The sequence below is a fragment of the Natator depressus genome, chromosome 4, assembly GCF_965152275.1.
Source record: "Natator depressus isolate rNatDep1 chromosome 4, rNatDep2.hap1, whole genome shotgun sequence".
Taxonomy (NCBI): Eukaryota; Metazoa; Chordata; order Testudines; family Cheloniidae; genus Natator; species Natator depressus.
In genome coordinates, this window is record NC_134237.1 from 59,678,872 (window position 1) to 59,704,719 (window position 25,848).

The 25,848-nt window shown below is 42.2% G+C and overlaps 1 protein-coding gene across 1 annotated transcript; it reads right to left on the reverse strand.

Annotated features, from left to right (window-relative positions):
* Positions 1–471: 471 nt before the first annotated feature.
* Positions 472–24,242, reverse strand: RNF175 (ring finger protein 175). Its single transcript, XM_074951092.1, has 7 exons — positions 23,886–24,242; positions 11,973–12,067; positions 11,604–11,613; positions 11,250–11,383; positions 6,878–6,977; positions 6,484–6,617; positions 472–821 (listed from the first exon to the last, which is right to left on the reverse strand). The coding sequence occupies exons 1-7, from the start codon at positions 24,042–24,044 to the stop codon at positions 584–586; spliced, it is 870 nt and encodes a 289-aa protein (XP_074807193.1). The 5' UTR covers positions 24,045–24,242; the 3' UTR covers positions 472–583.
* Between the last annotated feature and the right edge of the window lie 1,606 nt (positions 24,243–25,848).

Below are 25,848 nucleotides of genomic sequence, written 5' to 3' on the forward strand. Positions count from 1 at the left end.
CTCTGGTTCCTCTAAAGCAGTGATACTCAGATTGTTGCTCATGACCTGCAAGTGGCTCTTTAATATGTCTCCTGCAGCTCTTTGCAGCATGTGATATTAAAATACTGAGTGACTTAACTATTCACCAATCTAAGTTATTAACCAATTAACTTATCAACTTGCACGAAGTTATTAACTTATTTGCTGTGAGAATAATTTTATTTTTATATATAACTGTTCAACAGGGGAAATATGAATAGTACTAAAGTAAATGAAATAATGCATTCACTACTGAGGCTCTTTTGGGTTATGTTGATTGCTAATTTGGCTCCTGAACCACTGAGGTCTGAGTATCACTGCTCTAGATTATTGTATTTTGAACGATATTCTCATAAAAATGTTTAAAGTAAAATTTAAACAGCTTCCCCAAGGGGAATTGAAATGGGTTGAAAAAGTCAGTAGGACAAACTCTGCTCCAACTTGAATGGGGTTTCACAAATGCAGCAGCAGAACTTGAGCTACTGTCCTTCCTTGTGGAGAAACTAGGAGAGAGAACTTTTGTTTACTAACTAGTAAGAAGGAAGTAAAGAAATCTGCTGCTATTTTAACTGGCTTTTTTTTTTCTTCTCTTTTTTTTACTCCCACCTCTCTCCACTGGATTATAACAAACTAGCAAAGTCAAAAGAATTAAAAAATTCAAACAATTCAAGTCAAAAACACACCTTTTAAGAAAAGGAGATGGGTTACTTAACATTCTCTTTAAATCAACTTTCTTGCTGCAGTATGGGCAAGTCTGCTTTTTGCCAACAATGCACCAACCTCGGATGCAAAATTCATGAAATCTTGCATCCGGTAAGGATTCTTTCAAATATAAACAAGGAACAATACATGCTTCTGTGAACTTATCTACAGATTTGAATTATTATTGATTGTGCACACTGCATTGCTATTTATCTCAGGCACTTAAACAAGTCACTTAACCTCTCTGCATCAGTTTCCTCAACTAAAAATGGGGATAATGATATTTACCCAACTTGGATAAAAAGCATGCCACACAAGTTCATATTATATTTATTATTATTAATTTTATTATTAGATATGGGCCCAAGGCAAAATTCTGGATCTGGACATTCTTGAGTTTTGGAATAACTGGAATCCAGAGCCAAATTTAGTAGTACCTGGCCCTATTCTTGAATGGGCTGAAGCACAACCTCAGATCAAAATTCTCTTGAATTTCACAGCTTGGGTCTATAACTATTCTCTTGAGAGTCTAAGGACACTGTTAAAGAAAAAAGTACAGTTGAGCATTTGAAATGCATGGAAAGTCAGGAACCTTGTGAAGTTGTTGCAAAGTAGGTTATAATTTCTTTTTTAATTTCGGGGAGAGGGGATTAAATGTGTAATTAGTTGTAAACTACTTAAATTAAGCTATTAAAAAGTGATATCAGTTACCTTATAACAGCTTTAAAGGTCTCCTGTCCTTGTCATGCTTTCATATATTGAGCCATGTTCCCTGAGTCTGATTCTGATCCCACTTTCACTCATGAAAATTTGGGGGTAACCTTACCTGAAGTCAGTCACACCTGTGTAACTAGGCTAGGTGAGTGAAGAATTAGGCCCCTTGGGTGAGATCCACAAAGGTACTTAGGTGCCTTAAGTTTAGGGTTTAGATGCCTAAGTCCCAGTTCCACAAAACTCCAACCAAACCCTGTAGGCTCCTAAACTAACTCAATGCCTAAGTTTCTGCTTCTGAGCCTGTGCACTGATGCCTATCTCCTGCCTAAGCCCAGAGCAATTCATGAACCAGGGGAAGATGAACATTTGTCTTTCTAATTTGCACGCAGCGCACAGTTGGGTAGAGTGCTGAGACACCACCTACCGGATCGGGTCCCATTCAAAACCTGGCAGCAGGAGGCGCCCACCTTAATTTTTAGCTCAGTGGTTAACACTCTCACCTGGGATGTGGGAGACCCAGGTTCAATTTACCCCTCAGGCAGAAGGGGTGAAATAATTTTAAACAGGGATCTCCCATCTCTCATGAGCATGCTCTAGTTGGGGGTGGCCAACCTGAACCTGAGAAGGAGCCAGAATTTACCAATGTACATTGCCAAAGAGCCACAGTAATATGTCAGCAGCCTCCCATTAGTTCCACCACCACTCCCAGCGCCTCCTGCCCATCGGCAGCCCCGCCAATCATCACCTCCGACTTCCTCCCCACACCTCCCGATCGCTGTTTCATGGAGTGCAGGAGGCTCTGGGGGAGAGGAGCAAGGGGGTGGGAAGGGGTGGAGTGGGGGCAGGGCCTGTGGCAGAGCCAGGGGTTGAGCAGTGGGCAACCCCCGGCACATTGGAAAGTTGGCACCTGTAACTTCAGCCCCAGAGTCAGTTCCTATACAAGGAGCAGCATATTAACTTCTGAAGAGCCACATGTGGCTCTGGAGCCACAGGTTAGCCACCCCTGCTCTACTCCTAGACCTATGGCTTCCTTAATCTCCCCTGCTGAAGCTCTTCCCCTTTGTATAAACAATTAGTGACTAGAGCAGGGGGACTGGATCCTGGTCAAGGTGGGTGTCTTAACCATCAGGCTACAGTTATTCTCCTTGTCCCTGCATCCACCGAATGACTATTTAAGTTTTTATCTACAGTGGTACAGCATCATCAGGAGAGATTAAAGGAGACCTGCATCAGCCTCAGACCTCTGGAGTGGTGGGAGACCCCTGTTTAAATCCCGGCCCCGCCCATACCTCTGCCTGAGGGGGAACCAAACCTAGATCGCTCACATCCATGGTGGCCATATTTCCCTGTGCTGAATATGGGACACTTGGTAAAATTACTCTTATTCAAGCGATTACAATGGCAATCATTCCAAACTACGCAGTACAAATATTCAAATTAACATCAAGTTGACTGAGCCCTTGTTAAAAAGAAATACTGCAGAGTTGGATTATTTTTATTTACCTTCTTATTTTTAAGGCTTTAGGGCTCACACAGGGAGAGGACCCCCCCCTCCACCTGTCTGATATTGGGAGTGACTGACCCTCCCTGCCCAGTGCTCTCTGCCCTCCATGCCTGGCTGGGCCCCTGGGATGGACCCACCTTACCTGGTGTTGCGTCCACCCAAGGCACCATGTGGAGGGGGAAATGCAGGGTCACATCCCCCCTACCCCAGATTTCTGTGAGGATTCACACCAGAATGTGGCCAGCAGCAGCCTTTTTGCACTGTGCGGCAGGGAAGGAACAGGACCTGCCTCCAGCTGCACAGTGCCGGGGAGGGATGACCTGGCCAGTGTCTTTGCAGAGCTCATCTCTTTTTTTCCCTCCTCTTCCTGCCCCCCCTCCCCTCCCCTCCACGGCTGGAAGCAGTTTGTCTCTTCCTGCCCGCACAGTGTTGAAAGGCAGCTAACACCTCCAGGCTGCTGCTGGCAACCAACATATAACTCAGCCACCTCCTGTCCCCAGGCTACAGTATGGGCAGGAAGGGGTTAAGTCCTAAGGATGCATTGTGCAGCAGGGCCCAGAGACCCTGATTGCAGGGGCTTCAGCAAACCAGGCCAGAGAGGTGGCTCAGTGGGGGAGGACAACTAGGGGCGGGTGAAGAGGGTGCTAAACCCCTGCCCAGGGGGCTGATGTTAAAACCCTGCAGGGTCGGGGTGCAAACAGGCTGGAAATCACTTTCCCTCACCACTCCAGAGCTTAGCTGAGGGGCAGAGAGGATTCCCTGTGCTGTGTGGAGCTTTGGCGCATGCAGGGCTCAGCTCCTCCTGGCCAGCGCCCCAGGATGGAGGGTCTTGGGCTTTCCTGGGGTGCCAGCCCAGCCAGAGGCAGTGGGGGAAGGAAGGAGCCTGCCAGCCAGGCTGTTAGTGAGCTTAGCGCTCTGACTGGGGGCTGTTTCTCTGCACAGTGCTGAGGGGGATATGGAGGAGCTGCAGGGGGCGAAGGGGCAAAGCAGGGAGGACAGCAAGAGGGGAAGCATGTAAAAGGCCGATGGGTGGGCAGCAGAGGTGAAACATAATGGCCATCGCCTGGTGCTTGCCCGCACTCGCCAGCCACCACAGCATGCATCCAAAAACGCGACTGGGGGCAGAGCCCTGCTAGACGATAGCTGGCACGCAGCAGGGGCTATGTGGACAGACCAGCCGGGGGAGGGGCCAGCCCCACCACCAGCCTTGCACACCCACTGGGCCCTCCACTACCACTGTTAGGCGGGCAGCTGGCAAGCAGGGATCTGACCAGCAGCAAGACCTGCCAGTACTAATTGAGGGGGGGGGAGAAGGGAAGGGGGAGATGGACAATTTGCCCATTTTAAAGAAAAAGTCAGGACACCTGCAGGGGGGCTTAAGTATGGGACTGTCCCTTTAAAAACGGGATGCCTAGTCATCCTACCCACATCCCACGTGAGTGCATTAACCATGAGGCTAAAAGTTATGGGGTGAGCAGCAGCTCCATTTTATGTGTGAGACAGGTGCCTAACTCATTCCTGCAGGAAACTTCTTAGGTGTCTAAGCTGCCTTACTTCAAGAGATGTGTTTTCATTTGTGGACCGCTAAGCAAAGACGGGCATCTCGCTGCAGCCCAGAGGCAGTAGCCTACCTCTGAGAGTGGGGCAGGGCTTATCACACACCTCTTTTGTTGGTCTCTCTAATGTGCTGGCTTTTGTGGATCACATTCCGATCTCCCCATTCATTGTATAGGGAGTCTAGGTGCCTAACTCAGGCTTTGTGGATCACAGTGGTGTTCCTGTGATTTTTTTTCTTTCTTTTTTTTTTCTAGGAGCCTATAAGTTAGACACTGTGATGCTCAGCAATGGAATGACTAAATCCCTTGTGGATCAGGCCCTTCTGTCTTAACCTATGGTACATCAGATGGCAGCATTGGCTCAGTGAAACTGCGTCTCTCACTGGCTGAAATTCAATTTGCAGCTCCTTTGTTCTATGGCACTGATTTTTCTGGAGAAGGATATGCAAATGCTGCTGTTACGCAGTCAAGCTATTATTGAACTGTAGATATGGACCGCTACATCGAAAGTGGGCAATGGTCATAGATTCTAAAGCCAGAAGGGACCATTATGATCATCTAGTCTGACCTCTATACCACAGGCCATAGAAATGCCCAAAATTAATTCTTTTAGAAAAAAAGCCAATATTGATTTTTAAAATGGTCAGTGACAGAGTATCCACCATAACCATTGGAACAATTTACCTAGGGTCAATTACTCTCACTGTTAAAAATGTGCACCTTTATTTCCAGTTCGTATAAACAGTAATCAAGTCACCCCTTAACCTTTGCTTTGTTAAGCTAAACAGATGGACCCTTGAGTCTGTCACTGTAAGGCAAGTTTTCTGTTCTCTTGGCTTATCTCTGAACCCTCTCCAATTTTTCAACGTTGTTCTTGAATTGTGGTCAGCAGAACTGGACATAGTAGTATTCCAGTAGCAGTCTCACCAGTGCCAAATACAGAAGTAAAATAACCTCTCTATGCCTCGAGATTCACCTGTTTATGCATCCAAAGATCAGATTAGCCCTTTAGGCCACAGCCTTGCAGTGGGAGCTCAAAGTCAGCTGATTATCCACCATGATCCCCAAATCTTTTTCAGAGTCACAGTTTTGCAGGATAGTCCCCCATCCTGTAAGTATGGCTTGCCTTCTTTGTTCCTAGAGGTATATATTTACATTTTAGCCAAGTTAAAAATGCATATTTGCTTGCCTGCACCCAAGTTACAAAGCAATCCAGATCACTCTGTATCAGTGGCCTGTTCTCTGAATTATTTTCCACTCCCACGATTTGTGTGTCATCTGCAAACTTCATCAGGGATAATTTTATGTTTTCTCCCAGGTCTTTGATAAGTGTTAAATAGCGTGGGGCCAAGAACAGAGCCGTGTGGGATCCCACTACAAACACACCCATTCAATGATGATTCCCCATTTACAATTACTTTTTGAGGCATGTTACGTTAGCCAACTTTTAATTCATTTAATATGTGCCATATTAATTTTATATTATTCTAGTTTTTAATCAAACTGTTGTGCAGTACCAAGTCAAATGCCTTACAAAGGTCTATGTACATTACATAAAACGCTGTTATCTTTATCAATCAGGCTTGTAATCTCAGGTTTGTCCCTGGGGCCTGCTGCCTCTGTGGTCACTGGGAGCTGCAGGAGGCCGGTGCTTGCAAAATGTCTCATGGCCTGCAATCAGCTTATCCTGATAGGCCGCAGGTTGCCCACCACTGGGTTAGCTGCTTGATGCACCTGAGTTTCAGTAGCTTGGGAAGCAAGCATTGCATGGTAGCACTTAAACTTAAGCCTTCCACTAAACCTCACGTGAGTAGACAGGCTACTTATTCCATATTCCTATTTTTACCTTTTGTGCTGTGGTTTCTTTGATTGTGTTCATTTATTTCTTTCCCCTCCCCCCCCACACTGTTTGTTGCTAATTTGTTTTATTTTTGGTGCAACAGCAAGAAAAGAGGAAACCATTATTTCATAATTGAACTGAAAGAATACACATGATTGCATGACAGCTGGTAGGTATTTTCAATGATCCCTTCCTCATTCATGTCCACAAAGATTTTCTGCCTACAGACTGCACAGATGTTGTTGGACAAATTTCTTGTAGGCATCCCACTGACGTTATAAAACTGCTGAATATTTATAGCGGGGGTGAGAGAAACAACATTTTCCATTAGGGCCAAGGAGACACAAATAACTCAGTATAAGTCCACAATGGACACAAGCGTTAAGGAAAGGAATGAAAGAAGCTAAAACTGTTTTAGATACTAGTGACAGAATGTATAGATCCTGCCATGTAGGTGGTATGGAGAGAATTAAAACCTTCTTGCTGAGAAGAGAATTTCAATAAGTGTCTCTCTTGCAAAGTGTGCCAAAAACCCCAGACTTAGGGAATGTAGGTGTCCTTAGTGTCTCTTCCCATCACTCCATAGTAGAGTCCATAAAACAGCAAAATCACACCAAAATCCATGGAATCTTCAGTCTTGATTCTGTATAAAAACAGATAAAGAGCATATGGGTGTGTTTGCTCGTGTACAGGAGAAAGTATCAAACTGATTTTTTACTCCTAATAGCTCTGGCTTTTGTTTTGCCTCACTACAACTCAGTTTTTAATTTCCTTCGAAGCCAACTTCATATTTGTGGTGTAATAAGAAACATAACATTAATCTCATAAAAGTATGCTCTAACAATTTCTGTTATCTTATAGAACTTAACTCTATCTAAATATTATAGAAAGTGCAAAATTGCATTTTTTTTCCAAGGGAAAAATTGTTAAACTACAAATGAATTAGGTAGACCTTTTATTGTTTTGAGGAAGCAACAAAATCACCCAATACTTAGTAAAAATGTAAGATGCCTTTCAAATAAATGCTAAATTATTTTATCTGAAAGAATTCATCCTGGAAAAAATGCTCAACAGTAAAGTTCACTATACTGCAGTAAATGAAGTTTAGAAGTCGAAGCACTACACAAAAATAACAGTCAGGAATTGTGAAGATACTGTGATCTAAATCAAAAGGTTAACTATGATGTTAATAAGGCTTATTGTTAAGTCACCTTCTACAGTAGTTTATACAATATTAGTTACTTATAGCACCCAGAAGATTACTAGGTATCATAGAATATCAGGGTTGGAAGGGCCCTCAGGAGGTCATCTAGTCCAAACCCCTGCTCAAAGCAGGACCAATCCCCAACTAAATCATCCCAGCTAGGGCTTTGTCAAGCCTGACTGAAAACCTCTAACCTAGGGAGATGGTGGAATCTCCTTCCTAACTCATTCCAGTTCTTTATAGATCAGGTCCCTGTCCTGCTGAGTTTACAAACCTAGTGAGGTAAATAGAAAGGAGCATAAACACTGCCAAATTAAGTGTAAAAATGTAATAAAAAAAGCCAAAAAGGAGTTTGAAGAACAGCTAGCCAAAAACTCAAAAGGTAATAACAAAATGATTTTTAAGTACATCAGAAGCAGGAAGCCTGTTAAACAACCAGTGGGGCCCCGGGATGATCGAGATACAAACGGAGCACTTAAAGACGATAAAGTCATCGCAGAGAAACTAAATGAATTCTTTGCTTCAGTCTTCACGGCTGAGGATGTTAGGGAGATTCCCAAACCTGAGCCGTCTTTTATAGGTGACAAATCTGAGGAATTGTCACAGATTGAAGTGTCACTAGAGGAGGTTTTGGAATTAATTGATAAACTTAACAGTAACAAGTCACCAGGACCAGATGGCATTCACCCAAGAGTTCTGAAAGAACTCAAATGTGAAATTGTGGAACGATTACCTCTGGTTTGTAACCTGTCTTTTAAATCAGCTTCTGTACCCAATGACTAGAAGATAGCTAATGTAATGCCAATATTTAAGAAGGGCTCTAGAGGTGATCTTGGCAATTACAGACTGGTAAGTCTAACGTCAGTACTGGGCAAATCAGTTGAAACAATAGTAAAGAATAAAATTGTCAGACACTTAGAAGAACTTAAATTGTTGGGCAAAAGTCAACATGATTTCTGTAAAGGGAAATCAGGTCTTACTAATCTATTAGAGTTCTTTGAAGGGGTCAAAAAACGTGGACAAGGGGGATCCCAGTGGATATAGTGTACTTAGATTTCCAGAAAGCCTTTGACAAGGTCCCTCACCAAAGGCTCTTACGTAAATTAAGTTGTCATGGGATAAGAGGGAAGATCCTTTCATGGATTGAGAACTGGTTAAAAGACCGGGAACAAAGGGTAGGAATAAATGGTACATTTTCAGAATGGAGAGGGGTAACTAGTGGTGTTCCCCAAGAGTCAGTCCAAGGACCAATCCTATTCAACTTATTCATAAATGATCCGGAGAAAGGGGTAAACAGTGAGGTGGCCAAGTTTGCAGATGATACTAAACTGCTCAAGATAGTTAAGACCAAAGCAGACTGTGCAGAACTTCAAAAAGATCTCACAAAACTAAGGGATTGGGCAATAAAATGGCGAATGAAATTTAATGTGGATAAATGTAAAGTAATGCACACTGGAAAAAATAACCCCGACTATACATACAATATAATGGTGGCTAATTTAGCTACAACTAATCAGGAAAAAGATCTTGGAGTCATTGTGGATAGTTCTCTGAAGATGTCCACGCAGTGTGCAGCGGCAGTCAAAAAAGCAAACAAGATGTTAGGAATCATTAAAGGGATAGAGAACAAGACAGAGAATATCTTATTGCCCTTATATAAATCCATGGTACGCCCACATCTTGAATACTGTGTACAGGTGTGGTCTCCTCATCTCAAAAAAGATATACTGGCATTAGAAAAGGTTCAGAAAAGAGCAACTAAAATGATTAGGGGTTTGGAAAGGGGCCTATATGAGGAGAGATTAAAGAGGCTAGGACTTTTCAGCTTGGAAAAGAGGAGACTAAGGGGGGGATATGATACAGGTATATAAAATCATGAGTGGTGTGGAGAAAGCGAATAAGGAAAAGTTATTTACTGGTTCCCATAATATAAGAACTAGGGGCCACCAAATGAAATTAATGGGCAGCAGGTTTAAAACAAATAAAAGGAAGTTCTTCTTCACACAGCGCACAGTCAACCTGTGGAACTCCTTGCTTGAGGAGTTGCGAAGGCTAAGACTATAACAGGGTTTAAAAGAGAACTGGATAAATTCATGGAGGTTAAGTCCATTAATGGCTGTTAGCCAGGATGGGTAAGGAATGGTGTCCCTAGCCTCTGTTTGTCAGAGGGTGGAGATGGATGGCAGGAGAGAGATCACTTGATCATTACCTTTTAGGTTCACTCCCCCTAGGGCACCTGGCATTGACCACTGTCGGTAGACAGGATACTGGGCTGGATGGACCTTTGGTCTCACCCAGTATGGCCGTTCTTATGTACAATCTAATCATACATACTGTACACACACATAAAAGAACAACAGATGATATATAAACTTTACAAACTCCCCAGGCTTTTCTTTGCCTCATCTCCAGTGCTCCCATAGCTCCAAAGCAATGAGGCCTGTAAACATTAAATGGGTACTTTCAAGGTTATCCAGTCACTCCCGTCTGGGAAGTACATGTAATATTTTAGGCAGTTTTCCAAAACATTTCATTTCATGTTTCCTTCTAAAAATCAGTATTACGAACACTGTTTTCTTATCAGCAACTGTAGACGAACAAGCCACTCTGTTTCTTTACTTATTTGCATACACAGATTGGGGGGTATAATGCAATAACTGCCCTGAAGGAGACCCAAATAAGGGTCTTTTGTTCCCCAGCCATTAGTGGCTGCAAGTGCTGTGGGGGGTGGCATGAACTTGGGAGAAGGTAACTCCTAATGTTCCTCCATAGAAATTTGTATAGTTGCTTCTGCATTGGCATTGATGATGGGCTGTGGAGGTAGCAAAATTCAGCCTTTCAATCCAAGAGCAGCCATATAGGCCAGGACTCTCTGGGAGGCCAGAAACTTCCCCCAGGAGTACGCTCTCACAGACCTGGGAGCCTCCCATGAGGCATAAGAATGCACTGCTAATTTTTCCTGAGAGGAGGGGACACAAGGAGAGCCTTTAAAATGAGTGCAGTAGTTGTCTCCATGAATTCGGGGGTGGAGTGGTGGGTTTGGTTAAAACCTTGATTGGATTTTGGCACAGGAAAGGAAATTTTGTAAATATCCTTAAAACAATTAATCAGTAGGGAGATGTGTAATAGTGTGTGGAATGAGTTGGGTTAATGAGAACAGAACTGAAGCTAGGGGTAAGAGTCAAAATCAAAAAAGAAAAAACTAAACAATACAATAGATGAGTAGAGAGGCAATTGGACATAGCCATATATAAAGAGGAACTACAAGATGTGTGCTAAACATCACTCTGATCACCATGTTTATATATATTATTTCTGTCCCTTAGCCTGTGAATGCATCATCTGCTGTGTGAATCCCATTGCAGAGCAGGGCCTTACTTAACAGTTAAAATAAGTGGTTAGAAGTGCAAACACTGTGGTGGTATGTAATTTTATTTTTTCCCCTTCTAATCCAGGAATACAATATATGAAGCCACTAAAGCAGTTTAAGTATCAAGTCTCAGATTAATTGTGCAAAAAAAAAATCAAGAAACAAGAGAAAATGTAAACCTGTGTCCTAAGCTATAGTTATTTGTTTGACGTGGGGAAAAGATTAGATTTCAGGTGAACGTTTTCATTGCAACCATCAAAGTTTATAAAAATTCTACATAAAAGGCATATTTTGAAAGTAATAAGAGACACACAATTTGAAGATTACCTGAAGATACTTACCGAAAGACTAAATTAAATCCAAACATGGTAAACATTATATCTAAATAACCCACAATTCCAACTGCATAACTCAGTTTATAGAGAAGAAGAAACCACTTGTAGACCAACCTGTGGATCAGAGAAAAGGAAACATACTGAAGATCTCCAAAATCTCATACAGTATCGTATCTTAGACTGCTACATCTTTTTACAAATTCAGTTTCCAGCAAAAGCAAGTTTAAAAATGTCCTTTGTCTATACTCAAAATGAAACTGGGATTAATATCCATTTGGACGGAACCTCCTTTCTTATCACAAGAAATCGGTGTATCACCACACAGGCATATTTAGCAAAATGACATTACCGAGAAGGTACCCCGGTAATGCTCCACCAAAAGACGACTAGTGATCATTAGGATTTACTGCTGTGAGTAGTCGCTTTTGAAGTAAATGATAGTGCTCAAATGGAGCTACTCACTGTAGTAAGCACCACACTGTAGTGTTTGTAGGGTGAGGCCCATAGCTGAATCTAGGAGTTAAAGTTAGCACCATATATGTGTATCTTAACTTTCATCCTTACTCATTTACATTTGAAGTTTGATAAAGTTCACCAACCAAAAGCATATTTAGGCACCTAAATAAAAGGGGCTTGATTTTTTTCTAGGTGTTATTCAAATGTAGCAACGTGATTAATACAATGTCTTAATCTACAACTAATAAATGGCCTTTGTGCCATTTATTAAACTTTGTGAACATTCCCCACATGGACAGAAATTGCCACCAGTAAAGTTTGATGGTGAAATACAAAGGAACAACCCACATCTGCAGGAGGGTTACCAGCTGTCAGGGAAATACAGAAAGTCACTTTAAACTACTGAGAGCCTAGAAGTCTGTGTTACATCATTACTTAAAGGATATTGACAAACCAGAATAGTGACAAACCACTACAAAATCTATATTGGATCATTTGTACAGCACTGAGCACAATGGGGCCTAGATACTGATTTGGGGACTACTGCATTATAACTAATGTATAGTGATGATGATTTTGCTCTCATTTACAGCACTGTAGCTCAGGAATAATTCCAATTCAGTGAACAGCTACACGGTTATAAAACTGGGGTAAATAAAATCAGAAATCAGGCCCATAATCAAAAGGCCATATCCTCCGTTGATGTCATGCCATTGAAATCAACTGATCTTTTAAAAAATCAATTTACATTTAAAAGTGACTAATACTAAAGTTCATGAGCCAAAATCTCTGAAATCAATGGAGTTACATCAGTTACGAATTTGGCTGATAAGCTTTAGGGTCACTCTTAAAAGCCTCTACTGAAAGTCATGGCATTGAATTCAGTCCTAGATAAATCAGCCATAAACAACTGACAATGACTTTCTAAAAATCTCACTCAACAGCACAAACAAAATGGATTAAACTTTTTCATCTTTTTGTCAATTAATGCTGGGAAACTTAATAATTTATACTTGCTCATCTCTGCTTTTTAATTTGCTTATGGTAATCAAATATTCTATTCCAGATCCTTTACAATATGCAAACATTTTAAACCCACTGAATAGTCAGCCCTCTGATGTTAGCACTCCCCAGGACTCCTACTCATTGATCATGAATTTGGTACTGGGAAAACTTGATGGTGATAAAGCTATAATGACTTTAATGTGTGTTTATAAAGTTTAAGAGTTTTAGCTCCTAATCCTGTACTGGTAGGATTTATATAAGGTTGCTGAGAATAAAAGAAACTGTGAAGAGACTCATTTGGAATGTGGATAAATTAAAAAACATCAACCCCCTCCCCCAAATGTTACCTATAACAGGTTCACAATTTCCTTATTGGAGGGAGGGAAGGGAAGGATAGGAATCTCATCGCTTAAACCTAAAATGAAATCATGTAGTGCCCAATCTTATTCCAGTTGACATCTACCGGTGTTTTGCCATAGACTCCAATGGAAGCAGAACTGAGCCTTTCCTCTGTTATAAGAAAAATTAGCGACTTTTTTTTTTAAAAAAGGGAAATACAAACTTTCCCCGAAAAAAACTTTAATGTGAACCAATATTTTGTAAAAATTAACATTTAATTATCAAGGTCTTGATAAAAGATTAAGTCATTTAAAATAAATAGATGTAAAAGATTGGAACACAGCAATTTGGATCAGACATTGATCCAGCTGGGCCTAAGCCCTGCACTTGCAGAGATCAAGGCCTTATACAAGGTGTGGGAAAGTCAGCTTCACAACTATCAAAACAATATTGCTCCTCCATCCCATGCACTTCCAGTTGCTTCTGGTGGGTCATTTAAATTACTCCTAAGTGGATCAGGAATAAGTTTTCTGCCCCATGACTACTCCATTCATGAGTAGATGAGACCAGAATAGGACAAAAGTTAGCCTGCCTCTGTCCACTGTCATGCTCTGACACACAATTGTTCCATTTTGCCTGATGTATGTCTGCCTTAATCTTGCATTCTGTCTGGCCTATCTCACAGGCCCCTGTGTAATGGCCTACACCATGCACTATGTCCCTGACCATGGTTAGGTGATAGCGACAAAGGTCTCCAACACCAGAGCTGTCTACTGGGAGCCACCACCATTCGTCTTCAAGTATGTCTAGATTAGGAATCAGAGTAACAGCCGTGTTAGTCTGTATTCGCAAAAAGAAAAGGAGTACTTGTGGCACCTTAGAGACTAACCAATTTATTTGAGCATAAGCTTTCGTGAGCTACAGCTCACTTCATCGGATGCATACTGTGGAAAGTGTAGAAGATCTTTTTATACACACAAAGCATGAAAAAATACCTCCCCCCACCCCACTCTCCTGCTGGTAATAGCTTATCTAAAGTGACCACTCTCCTTACAATGTGTATGATAATCAAGGTGGGCCATTTCCAGCACAAATCAAGGGTTTAACAAGAACGTCTGAGGAAGGAGGGGGGGGGTTTGGAAAACAAGGGGAAATAGGTTACCTTGCATAATGACTTAGCCACTCCCAGTCTCTATTCAAGCCTAAGCTAATTGTATCCAATTTCCAAATGAATTCCAATTCAGCAGTCTCTCGCTGGAGTCTGGATTTGAAGTTTTTCTGTTGTAATATCGCAACTTTCATGTCTGTAATCGCGTGACCAGAGAGATTGAAGTGTTCTCCGACTGGTTTATGAATGTTATAATTCTTGACATCTGATTTGTGTCCATTTATTCTTTTACGTAGAGACTGTCCAGTTTGACCAATGTACATGGCAGAGGGGCATTGCTGGCACATGATGGCATATATCACATTGGTGGATGTGCAGGTGAACGAGCCTCTGATAGTGTGGCTGATGTTATTAGGCCCTGTGATGGTGTCCCCTGAATAGATATGTGGGCACAGTTGGCAAGATTTGTGAGAGTGTTGGGTCATCCTTCAGGATAGGTTGTAGATCCTCCTTCCTCAGACGTTCTTGTTAAACCCTTGATTTGTGCTGGAAATGGCCCACCTTGATTATCATACACATTGTAAGGAGAGTGGTCACTTTAGATAAGCTATTACCAGCAGGAGAGTGGGGTGGGGGGAGGTATTTTTTCATGCTTTGTGTGTATAAAAAGATCTTCTACACTTTCCACAGTATGCATCCGATGAAGTGAGCTGTAGCTCACGAAAGCTTATGCTCAAATAAATTGGTTAGTCTCTAAGGTGCCACAAGTACTCCTTTTCTTTTTAGATTAGGAATGAAGATCAAGATAAAGTCAGGGTTACTTAAACCCAACTTTTTTTCCCTAATCTAGACAATCCCTAGCATTCATCTCTTGCCCTATCTACACTAGAATTAAAAAATGTGTGTTAAAAATATACCTTTTACTCTAGTCTAGGCAAGCTCACAGAATCCTCTGTTGGGGTGATGCTGGCAGCTCCTCACCTCCAGAGCAGCAGATTTTTGCATGACTTCAGGAACTGGGGTCCTCGGCTAGTGCCTATGCCTAGCCCTTTGCATGAGAGTGCTATGTGGAGACTTCTACAGGTTTGGAGCATCTGATCTATTCTGTCAGCATCTCTGATGCTTCTATGAACACCAGACAGGGTGAATGCAACCTCTGCATGTCACACAATGTAGTGTAGGATTGGCATGTGATCTGTAGTAGCCAATACCTGATACTTAAAAAGAAGGCAAAAGAACTACAGAATGCTTTCCAATGTTCAGGGGGAGCAAGCATAGACACTGATACATGTACTCCTTTGTGGAGTTCAGCACGTTCTCCTCTTTAGTGGCTGGCATGTGAGAAGGCACAGCCATAACTCTGCATTCTGCCCACCCCCTTCTTGTCCCTTGTAGGGCACTGTTCACCCTCACGAGAGATGGGGGAGCAGTCCCTGGCTTTCTTTGACTGCAGGGACTGGAATTCTGACTGGCCCTCACCTAAGCCATGCCAGTTGGAAGAGGCTTCTTGCTGCCTCCCCTTCCTATTGTGCACCTGTGTAAGGGCCAGGAAGAACATGATCCTAAAGTCCTAACATGGTCACATGTTATTTTTTGGCTGCTGAAAGTGGAACCTAAAACTATAGTTCAGCCTCTTAAATGATCAGACCCTCAGCTACAGAGGAGCTGCGACTTTCACACATTTGAACAAAGATTAGCATTGTTACCTAACTGGTTAGTTATAAACATTCATGTCTTAACCAATTTTAAAATTGTACCTTGAGATTTTCTTTGCTAATTCTATAAGGAGATTGATTAGAATATAGTATTTTAATGTAATATCTTCACCAAAATTCAGTCTAAAAAGAAATCATCTCTTCAAAGCTATTAAAGATACTATCCATTGTGTTCTACACAAATCAAACTGTTAATTTTATAGTAATTGCCACATATGAAATGTAGGAAAGTTCTATCAAGTAAATAAGAGTATAAAAATATGAAATCATGTCATAAAGCTACAAGGCCTAGTATCTGCAATATATTAATAATGCTGGAGGGTCACCATCTGGACAACTTCATATAATACCACATGTGCAATTGCTGGTAAATGGCAACTCTAGCATCTGGATCATATTATTACAAATTTTCCTCATCCACATATCATAGCAAGAGGAATTTCCTGACAAATCAGACAGCTGCCAAAAAGTAAAATGTTTTTCTCTTTATTGTACTTTAAATGAGCTCAAAAAGACCTGGAAGTGAAGTCAGCATTGGCGTCCTAGACAGCATTCCCATTTTCTAATTATACAGATGGAACAACAACTCACACAAACACACAATGATTTTTTTAAAGATTATATTTGTACTCTGCCTCAAATTATCATTTTTTTCTGTTATGAGTAAACAAGAACTTATACTACAAACAAATTCAGCAAAAAAAAGCATTATTGTGCTATTCCTTTTGTCTTAAAGCAAGTGGTGAAAAATGCATTTATAAAGAAAATAACTGTTAATAATTAGATTTATTGTGACAGAATGACCTCATCAGAACTTGTTAACTTGGCAACAGAAGCCAATGGGCTTTCTAAATGTCTAGTTTCCTTTGATGCAGACATATTCAGATACTTAAAACATGTGCATGAAAGCAGTAATAAATCAGCTATGTGGCATTTAAATTTTAATGTAATATGCTTACATTCAATTGTACGCCAGAAATTGGTAGAGATTTCTATATTAACCAAACCAAAACGACAATATTTTCAAGTTTAGAGGCATTACTTATTGGAAGAAATCAATTATTTGTTAAATATGCTACTTCATTTGTCAACTGTATTCCAAAGTACTCATTACATGGCAATCTTGCCACAGACGATTTATGACTAGTAGAATAGACAATTTATATTTATATAGTCATATATGATCAGAAGCATCTGAAATGATTTGAAGACAAATATTCCTTTTCTGTCCTACATATTTTAAAACTTTGTATTATGCCAGAAGAAAGCATTTTTCTCTACACAGCTCATATATATTAAATATTAATCAGTGGATAGCTTCCAAAAATAAGCAAATTCTATGATAAGAAGCAGCTCAGTGTCTGCTAGTCAGATTTTCCCTTGGGAAAAGACAGAGGGTCAAAACATTTGACAAGCTTTCTTACTATAGTCTGTTTTTCAGTTGAAGATTACAGACCTGACTCTCTGTTCTGTCACATCAGTTTGACATTGACTTCGGTGGAGTCAAGTCAGTGTAAAACTAGTGTAATGGAATGGAAACAGGCCTGCTACTTGCACACTGAACTGATCACTTTCTGAAAATCAGACTCAAGATATTTTTCAGCTTGGATATGAAAAAAATGGAGGGATCCAGAATCATTACTCAACTTTGAAAATCTTGGACAACAAATTTAATTTGTCAAGAAAACTAATCAGGATTTCATGAACTCTTATAGTTTCCTTCAATCTGCACCTCCATAATTTGGCAGCTAATTCTTATTGGCCAACTAGCATCTACAAGAAGTACTGCAGTCACCAGAGAGGACGACTAAGATTTATTCCAGCATCAGCAAAACCACTTTTATTTTTTTCCAGGCTCACACCCACACTATTTTACATTTGACCATCTGGTGGCTGGCAATTTCTTCCCCTCATGCCAGAATTATCCACAGCTGAATTTTGGCTGGTTTGTTACAACAAATGCTCCCACTGCTTTGACAGAGGAGCTTTTCCCAGCATGCTCCTTTTTCAGTTGCTGGTCTTCTAAATTCTGAATAAACCTACAAAACACATTTTAGAAGCTGCAGGCTGTAACTACGTCCCGTGAATTCGGTAAGTATTTGGGTATTTTTCTCTTTGTTCTTTTTAGACACACTGATGCCCTTTCCTTCCAGGTTTGATTTTTATGCTCCCTTTAGCCTATTTCACCCCAGATTTACCAAACAACTGGTAGATTGTCAGTCCCCCCCCCCCAACTCTTTGTCTGACTCCTACCTACTACAGTCATGCAAAGATCTCATTAATGAGTCAGTCAAACATGCACCCCACAGAGGACGTACACATCCAGCTCAGAATAAAGGAGACAGAAAGCATTTAGAGGCACCTTGGAGGGAATAAGAAGATTTAGGACAGCCTTTCATCAGAGTGCCTTCATACCACTAAGAATAAGAGTGCCTTTGTACCAGAGGCACTCTGGTGCCAAATGGTTATGCCAAACCAAACCATATGTAATGATAATCTTGTTCCCTAATCTCCTAGGAAAGGGAACACAGAAGAAGGCAGTTTCCACTCTTCCCTGCCCCCCCGTTTACAACCACCTTCTTTTTGTCATCAGACTAAAATTCCAAGCCTCAACTATACGGTTATTCTATTGGGGAGGGTTGTGTGGCCTGCTTCTTTATCTGACCCCCTCCCCATTGCTCGTACTCCCTATGAGGTTAGCATTTTGTCAGCAGCATCAGAAACAAAAATATTTAATTCTCTCACATCTGTACATAGAATCTGACACACACAAAGTATGAGTAAACTACTCAGATACAAGTTGGATGATCAAAAGCTGGGTAGCAAGCAAGAGAAATACATGAGCAACAAGAGTAGAGAGCAGTTTTCTCTTTTTAATGTGTTGGTTTTGGGGTTGTTTGTTGTTTTTTTTAAACTAGGATTTAGTTAAATCTCACTGATTTGGTGAGATTACAGTGATATCAGTATGAGCACAACCTATAACCATAATAACTAGCACCTGACGGTATCTATATCAGGTAGTGATGCAAAGGCCTAAACTTGCCTGTATTTAGTTTTGTGATAGGTTTTGTTTTGTTTTTAACTCTAAATGTGAAGTTCCCTGAGTGTGTTAGTCAAGTTAATCAAGTAATTCAAGTGCATTCACAGCCTCTACTTCTCAATGACAGTTTTCTGATCCGAGCTAATAAATCAATGTGCTGATTGGTTTCAGATGCTACATTCAGATTATTTTGTGTAAGAATGCAGCTAGTCAGTAAACTTTTATGTCCTGATCTTTATCCCGGATATTATTGTGCTTCATAAAGTGGCTCAGATTCTGTTATCCATTACACTCATACAAATTTAGAGTGATTAAATGGATTTCAATATTCTTGCAAAGTTATAGTTAAAGAGGAAGTGAATTCTTTAAATTGATGAGACTTAAAGGGTTTACCAGTGGTGTGAATGACGTCTCTTCTTTCTTTCTGTAGTTGTCTAATACAGTGGTAGACAGTGGAGACAGTGGTCTCCAAACTTTTTGATCGCGCACCCCGTCAGTAAAAAATTTTTGAGCATGCACCCCCAATATATTATATACATGTACAACTGTACTACTGTACTAATATACTTTGTAAATTATAAAACATACACAAAAAATAGAAATTAAAAAATGATGAGATAAAGATGAAATAAACAATATTTTTAAAATGGTAATGTGATTGAATATGCTTTATTATTTTTTAAAATCTTGGTTTAACACTTAGTGATACAGCCAGTGCTCACGGTGGGGTGCAGGGTCTGGGAGGGAGTTAGGGTGTGGGAGGGTGCTCAGGGTGGGGGTGCGGGAGAAGGCTCAGGGCTGGGGCAGGCAGGAGGTGCAGAGCACTTACCTGGGGCAGCTCCCGTTTGGTGCAGGGGGTGTGCAGGTGGCTCTGCACAGTGCAGCACCACCCCCATGGCCCCGATTCTGGGAGCTGCGATTCTGGGAGCTACCGCCCCCCCCGGCAGGCAGGGCCACCCAGAATGCAGAGGCTTTAGGGGCTTCAGGGCCCTGGCCTGCAGCTCTAAAGCCCCTTTCGGAATGCGGCCCTGCGAGCACGGGCCGGAGGATTCAGGAGGAGCAGGGGCAGCCAGTGGCCGGAGAGAAGCCGCGCTTTCCCCTTCAAAGCGCGGCTTCTCTCCGGCCGGCTTTGAAGGGGAAAATGCCGCTTCTTTCCGGCCGCTGGCTGCGCGGCTGCCCCTGCTCCTCCATGGGCCGGAGGACTCAGGGCCGCCTCTCTCTCTCTCTTTTTTCTTTTTTTTAAACTGGCGGTGCTCCTCCTGCCGGGCTGCCCTTTTGCTCCGGTGGAGCTCCTCCTGCTGCGCCCCCCAATCGATCATCTTGTGCACCCCCTGGGTTGCGTGCACCCCACTTTGGAGTCCACTAGTCTAATACACAAGCATTTTAAAATGTTGTGTTGAAATCAGCTCACAGATTTTCGGTGATTCACAGAAATATCCTAAAAAGGATGTTTATGTGGCCAGTGATCAGACATGCCAAACCCGTGAAAAAAATGCAGAAATTGGGCTTGTTTTTGGCTTAATTGGCTTGTGGGTTGTTTGTTGGCTAGTTTGTGGCTTGTAGCTTGTTTTGTTGTAGTTTGCTTCTTTTTTTTTTGATCGCTCCCGGCAAGCAGGGGCAAGGGGTGGCCAGCTGGGGAAGAGGGGAGAGAGTCAAGGGTGCACAGTGGGCCCATCACTGTCCCAGACTCCATGCTTGGGGGGATCTAGTCACATAGAGTGTTGGGGTTCTTAGAGATGGGCTTGTTTTGAAATGGGATTAGCTTGATTTTTGGCTTACTGTGAAAGTCGGGGTGCTTACTTACCACGTGAAAGTTGGCAACTGTGCCACTGAAGAGGCCAATTTAAAAATTAGGTAATATGTGCCCGGACTTGCCATATGGGTGTAGAGCTATTCTTTTTCACAAGCTACAAGATATATTAATGAAAAATTCTCTGAAGTTATCTAATGTGGAATTAATGCTCTGCACTATCCACTGTTTGAGACTCAGAACAAGTAACATTAACAGCCTTGCAAAAATAGATGCGCATGGATGTGAAACTAAATTATTTTCTCAACTAAGCAGAGCATAAAGCAGAACTGCCACAGACAAGTCCAAAATTAGCTTCAACTTCTGGTGTGACTGTTTATGTAGAAGCAGATTCAGCTGCTTTTCACTGTGTTTCTGTTATTACTGGAGTTGACGATCTGGCCATTGCCACAGGACTATGATTCATCACTTAAAAAAAATACCCACATTTTGCTAAGCTAGAGATTGAGGTTGTAGTACAGGGGTGGGCAAACTTTTTAGCCTGAGGGCCATATCTGGGTGGGGAAATTGCATGCAGGGCCATGAATGTAGGGCTGGGGCAGAGGGTTGGGGTGTGGGAGGGAGTGCGGGGCATGGGAGGGGGTGTGGTGTGCAGGAAGGGGCTTGGGGCAAAGGGCTGGAGTGCAGGAGGGGGCTCAGGGCAGGGGGTTGGGGATGCAGAGGGGTGCCATGGGGGCTCAAGGCAGGGGGTTGGGGTGCAGGAAGGGGTGAGGGGTGCAGGAGGGGCTTGGGATATGGCAGTGGGCTCAGGGCAGTGGGTTGGGGTGGGGGGTGCAGGAGGAGTTTGGGTTGCGAACTCTGGCCCAGCACCGCTTACCTTGAGCGGCTCCGGGGTGGCAGCAGAGCGTAGTGGGGCTAAGGCAGGCTCGCAGCCTGCCCTGGCCCTGTGCTGCTCCCAGAAGTGGCCGGCACCACATCCCTGTGGCCTCTGGGGAAGTGGCGGGGGACAGAGGGCTCTGCGTGCTGGCCTCGCCTTCAGGTACCTCCCCCCAACGCTCCCATTGGTCACGGTTCCCTGCAGGGGGAGCTGCGGGGGGCAGTGCCTGCAAGCGAGGGCAGCACGCGGAGCCCTCTGCTCCCCTCCTCCCCCAGAGGCCGCAGGGACGTGGTGCCGGCTGCTTCTGGGAGCGGCACGAGGCCAGGGTAGGCAGGGCGCCTGCCTTACCCTTGCTGCGCTACAGGGCTGGCAATCCCGCGGGCCGGATCCAAAGCCCTGATGGGCTGGATCCTGCCTGCAGGTCCTAGTTTGCCCACCGCTGTTGTAGTATATTTAAAAAAATCAACCCCCCCCCCCATATTAAAACCTGATTAATGCTTGTAGCTGAAGTGGGTCCTCTATAAGGTGAATATAAGATAGATCATATGAATGAGTATTAGGTCCACTAAAATCATCACCTACCTACCAGATAGAGTTTTAAATGTGATTAACTATTGGTTGAGGCTAAAACTTCAAAAAGTAGATCCGAGAAAGCAACACAAGACATAGGGCAAGAGCTAGCATACTACTGGCATTTTTGGACATTGACAGAGTGATCCAGCACCAATGAACAGCTTTACAGTATTGTAAGGGAGAGTAATGAAAGGATAACTCAAAATGCATGTTCCTTAGAACTATGAGAGATTTGTACAGGCCAAGAGGGGCCATTATAAAAGCTCAGCAACTCCATATATATTTAGTACTCAGCTGTGTGTTTGTACTGGTGGTGGGACAGCAGTTTCTCTACCTCTGAGAAACTGATTTCAACAGACAATATTGGTATGAATGCTCAGAGCTGTGGAGTTCTTATTGACATGGAGCCAAATTCATCACTGGCTTACACCCATTGCAATCCCATTAAAGGCTTTTCATTTTGACAGCCCTTTCCATTATTAAAAGTTTATTACAGTTCCTTATTTTGTAAAGTGTACTTTTAGGGACTAATTCACCACTTCACTCTTCTAGTTTTTGCCATTGTAATTCCACTGAAATCAACAGAATTACTCCAGTATGAGGCTGAAGTAAGGCAGTGGTGAATCAGTGTCTTTCTATATTTTTCTGTCAAAACACGATGACTGTAAATTATATTAAACTGTGATTCTATCCTCCCTCAACCAATACAAGAAGAGAGGGAAAACTAGGGGATTTTCAACATACTAAATTTAAAATCTCTCCAAAACTGGTAAGTTGTTGGAAAGAGGTCAAGGAAGATTTAGGAAGTGGTTACTGATGTCAGTGTGCACTAACTCCCTGGCACCAGAACTCAAGATATCAGTATACAAACTAATCGGGACTTTGGCTTGGATCATTCATTTCTAAGGACAAATTCCCAGTGGGAAAGAGCTACTTACAAGAGATTCATTGGCTTCAGTGGACTTGCTCACATGCTTAAAGTTCTGTCTAAGGTACTTATAGGGTTCCCATTTCCATAGTATGTGAGCACTTCACAATCTTTAATGCAGTTACATTCACATATCCCCGTGAGGTAGGGTACTGTCTATTTTCACAGTTGGGGAACTGAAGCACAGAGAGCCTAAGGTCCAGATCCTCAAAGATATTTAGGCTCCTAACTTCCACTGATTGAGGATCCGGGCCTAAGTGAATTGCCCAAGGACACAGAGCAATCTGTGGTGGAGCCCGGGTATCCTGAGTCCCAGGTCCAGTGCCCTAACTGGAGCATCCTTCCTTCATAGTTAGTCATGTGAAGAAGTACCTTGCTCAATCAAGGCTCCAAACTCTCAGTGGATCCTTCTCTACATCATCCCTTCAGTTAGGTGTGGATGGTGACTTTGTGGAAGGGGAAGAGAAAGAGATGTAACGTACCCCCGTGAGAAATTCATAACCAACTCCCAGATTCCCAATCAGATGTCTGAGTTTACAAGGGCCGTGCTGTAATTTTTTTCCTACTGTTTTGTTTTGTTTTTTGTTTTTTTAAACCCACCAAGGACTGAGTTCAGCACCAATTCGTATATAGAGGAAATCAAATTAGAGTTGCTTTTTTTCCTCGTGAAATGGTAAAAACTACTTTTCTTGAGAAAAAGAATGATGGCTCATTTTCTCCATCCATTCACAGCAGTGCCATTCTGAACTTAAGTCCTCAAGAGAAGTCTTGACTTACAATCTGTTTGCGAAAGAACTGATGTCTTGAGATGCTATGGCTCCTTAACAGCAATCTTTTGACTGGTTACTTACACTGTATGACCTGCAGTGCCTTTGCTTCCATTGAACGAGTACAATCTGTGCCACTACCAAGGTTGTAATGAGAATAAGAATCATCTCCATATGCATAGATTCATGGCCATGGTGCTTTGCATGCATCTTCTGATGATGAAGTCTTAAAAGAAAATGCATAGAATTAAAATGTGCACACTAGATCCATACTTTTTTGACAATGAGAAGCTGGGAGGAGGAGAGCTGGAAATGCCGAGACAGACCTGCAGAAGATAGTGAGCTAGCAAATTAGGTGTGTGTTCGCAGTGCAATATGCCACTGCAGTTTTGGTCACTACATATGAAACTATCAAATCACAGAGCTGGAAGGGAATTACACCATGTGTATAACTGTAGTGCAGCTCTACCTGGAATACAGGTTTCTATCTGGATGCCTCAATAACAGAAAAATATTGGCAAATTGAAAGGCGTTCAGAGTAAAGGAACACAGATTATTAGCAAAAAGAACAGGAGTACTTGCGGCACCTTAGAGACTAACAAATTTATCTGAGCATAAGCTTTCGTGAGCTACAGCTCACTTCATCGGATGCATGCAGATTATTAGGGAGTTGGGCTGACTTTAAGTACGAGCCAAAAGCTGTTCAGTTTACCTGTGCTAATGGCTAATGGCGGTGAGGGGAGAGGAGGAAATGTCATAACAATCCACTTGTCCCTTACGCACATCAGAGAGGGAGAGGAATGGTACCTGGAGGCACAGTGGGATAAAATTAAAAAATAGAAAACTTAGCATGATTACCAGGAAAAACTTCAGGACACTAATATCAATTAAATTCTTCCTAGGTAAATGGTAGAAGCCCCAGTGCTTGGGTTGTTTACAACTAGACTGACTAAAACAAGAGAGAAACCATCCTGCACTGACATAGATGCTCTAATAGGTCCTTCTCCTCTCTAATTTCTGTTGACCCCATTCTAAACACAGAGAGGTCACAACTGAAGCCACAAAGACAAATTCTCTTTCAATTTTTGATGTGTTTGCAAGAGGGTAAAATTCCAGTCGTCACATCTGAACTCACCCTGGCATTTTGGTTCCAGGTCAGATACAAAACTGGAAGGAGCCTTAAATTCTCTGCCTCTGTTTCCCTGTCTGTAAAATGAGGATGAGCTTAGTTATTTATCTTCCTTGCAAGGTCACTGTGAGGGGTTAACTAGTTAATGCTTGTAAAAATTTGTGAAGCTAGAAAGTGCTATATAACAAATGCTAAAGGCTGAATCACAGAGCCTGGGAGGCAGAAAGGACCTATTTTCTGTTTTGGATCCCAAATCAGTCACTGTCATGATTAAAGCTCAAAGGTGGAAATCCTGACAAATAAAAAATGATCCTACCATAAATTTGGGACCAATATTTTGTGAAATTTTGGGGATGTCAAGACTGAACCTGAACTCTAGCCCTGCTCTGATCTCCAGCTTGAACCCCAGTGTTAGCCTCATCTGGATCCAGATATGAACCCTGAATTGGATGGAAATCTACTCTTCACTGCTAGTACTTCTCTGTAATGTGTCAGACCAAAGCCCTGGACTCAACAAAACTTTGAATGTTGAGGAAGTTTGGATCTAGATCTTTATGTTGTGGCTCTGCTTCTCAGAAAAGAGATGCTAGCTGCCTCTTTCCTAGCTTAAAACAGAAGTAGTGGTTGGAAGGGAAAGCATCAGGATGTACCACTTCTCCCCTACTACTTGTCATACTGACTCTTCCGTTCAAAAAGCAATGACTATTTGGCCTGTGCCAGGATCACAGGTGAGTGCTGTATAGCTACCCATCTTAGGCACTTCCTTCTCAGAAATGCAGCTTTATCAATGTGTCCCTGTTAAGCTTATTCTACACAATACCCCCAAATGCACATTTGAAATATATTCCTTAATAACATTGTTTTCCACAAAGTTAAAAGGCTATCTAATCATATATATACATATAAACCTACCTGAGA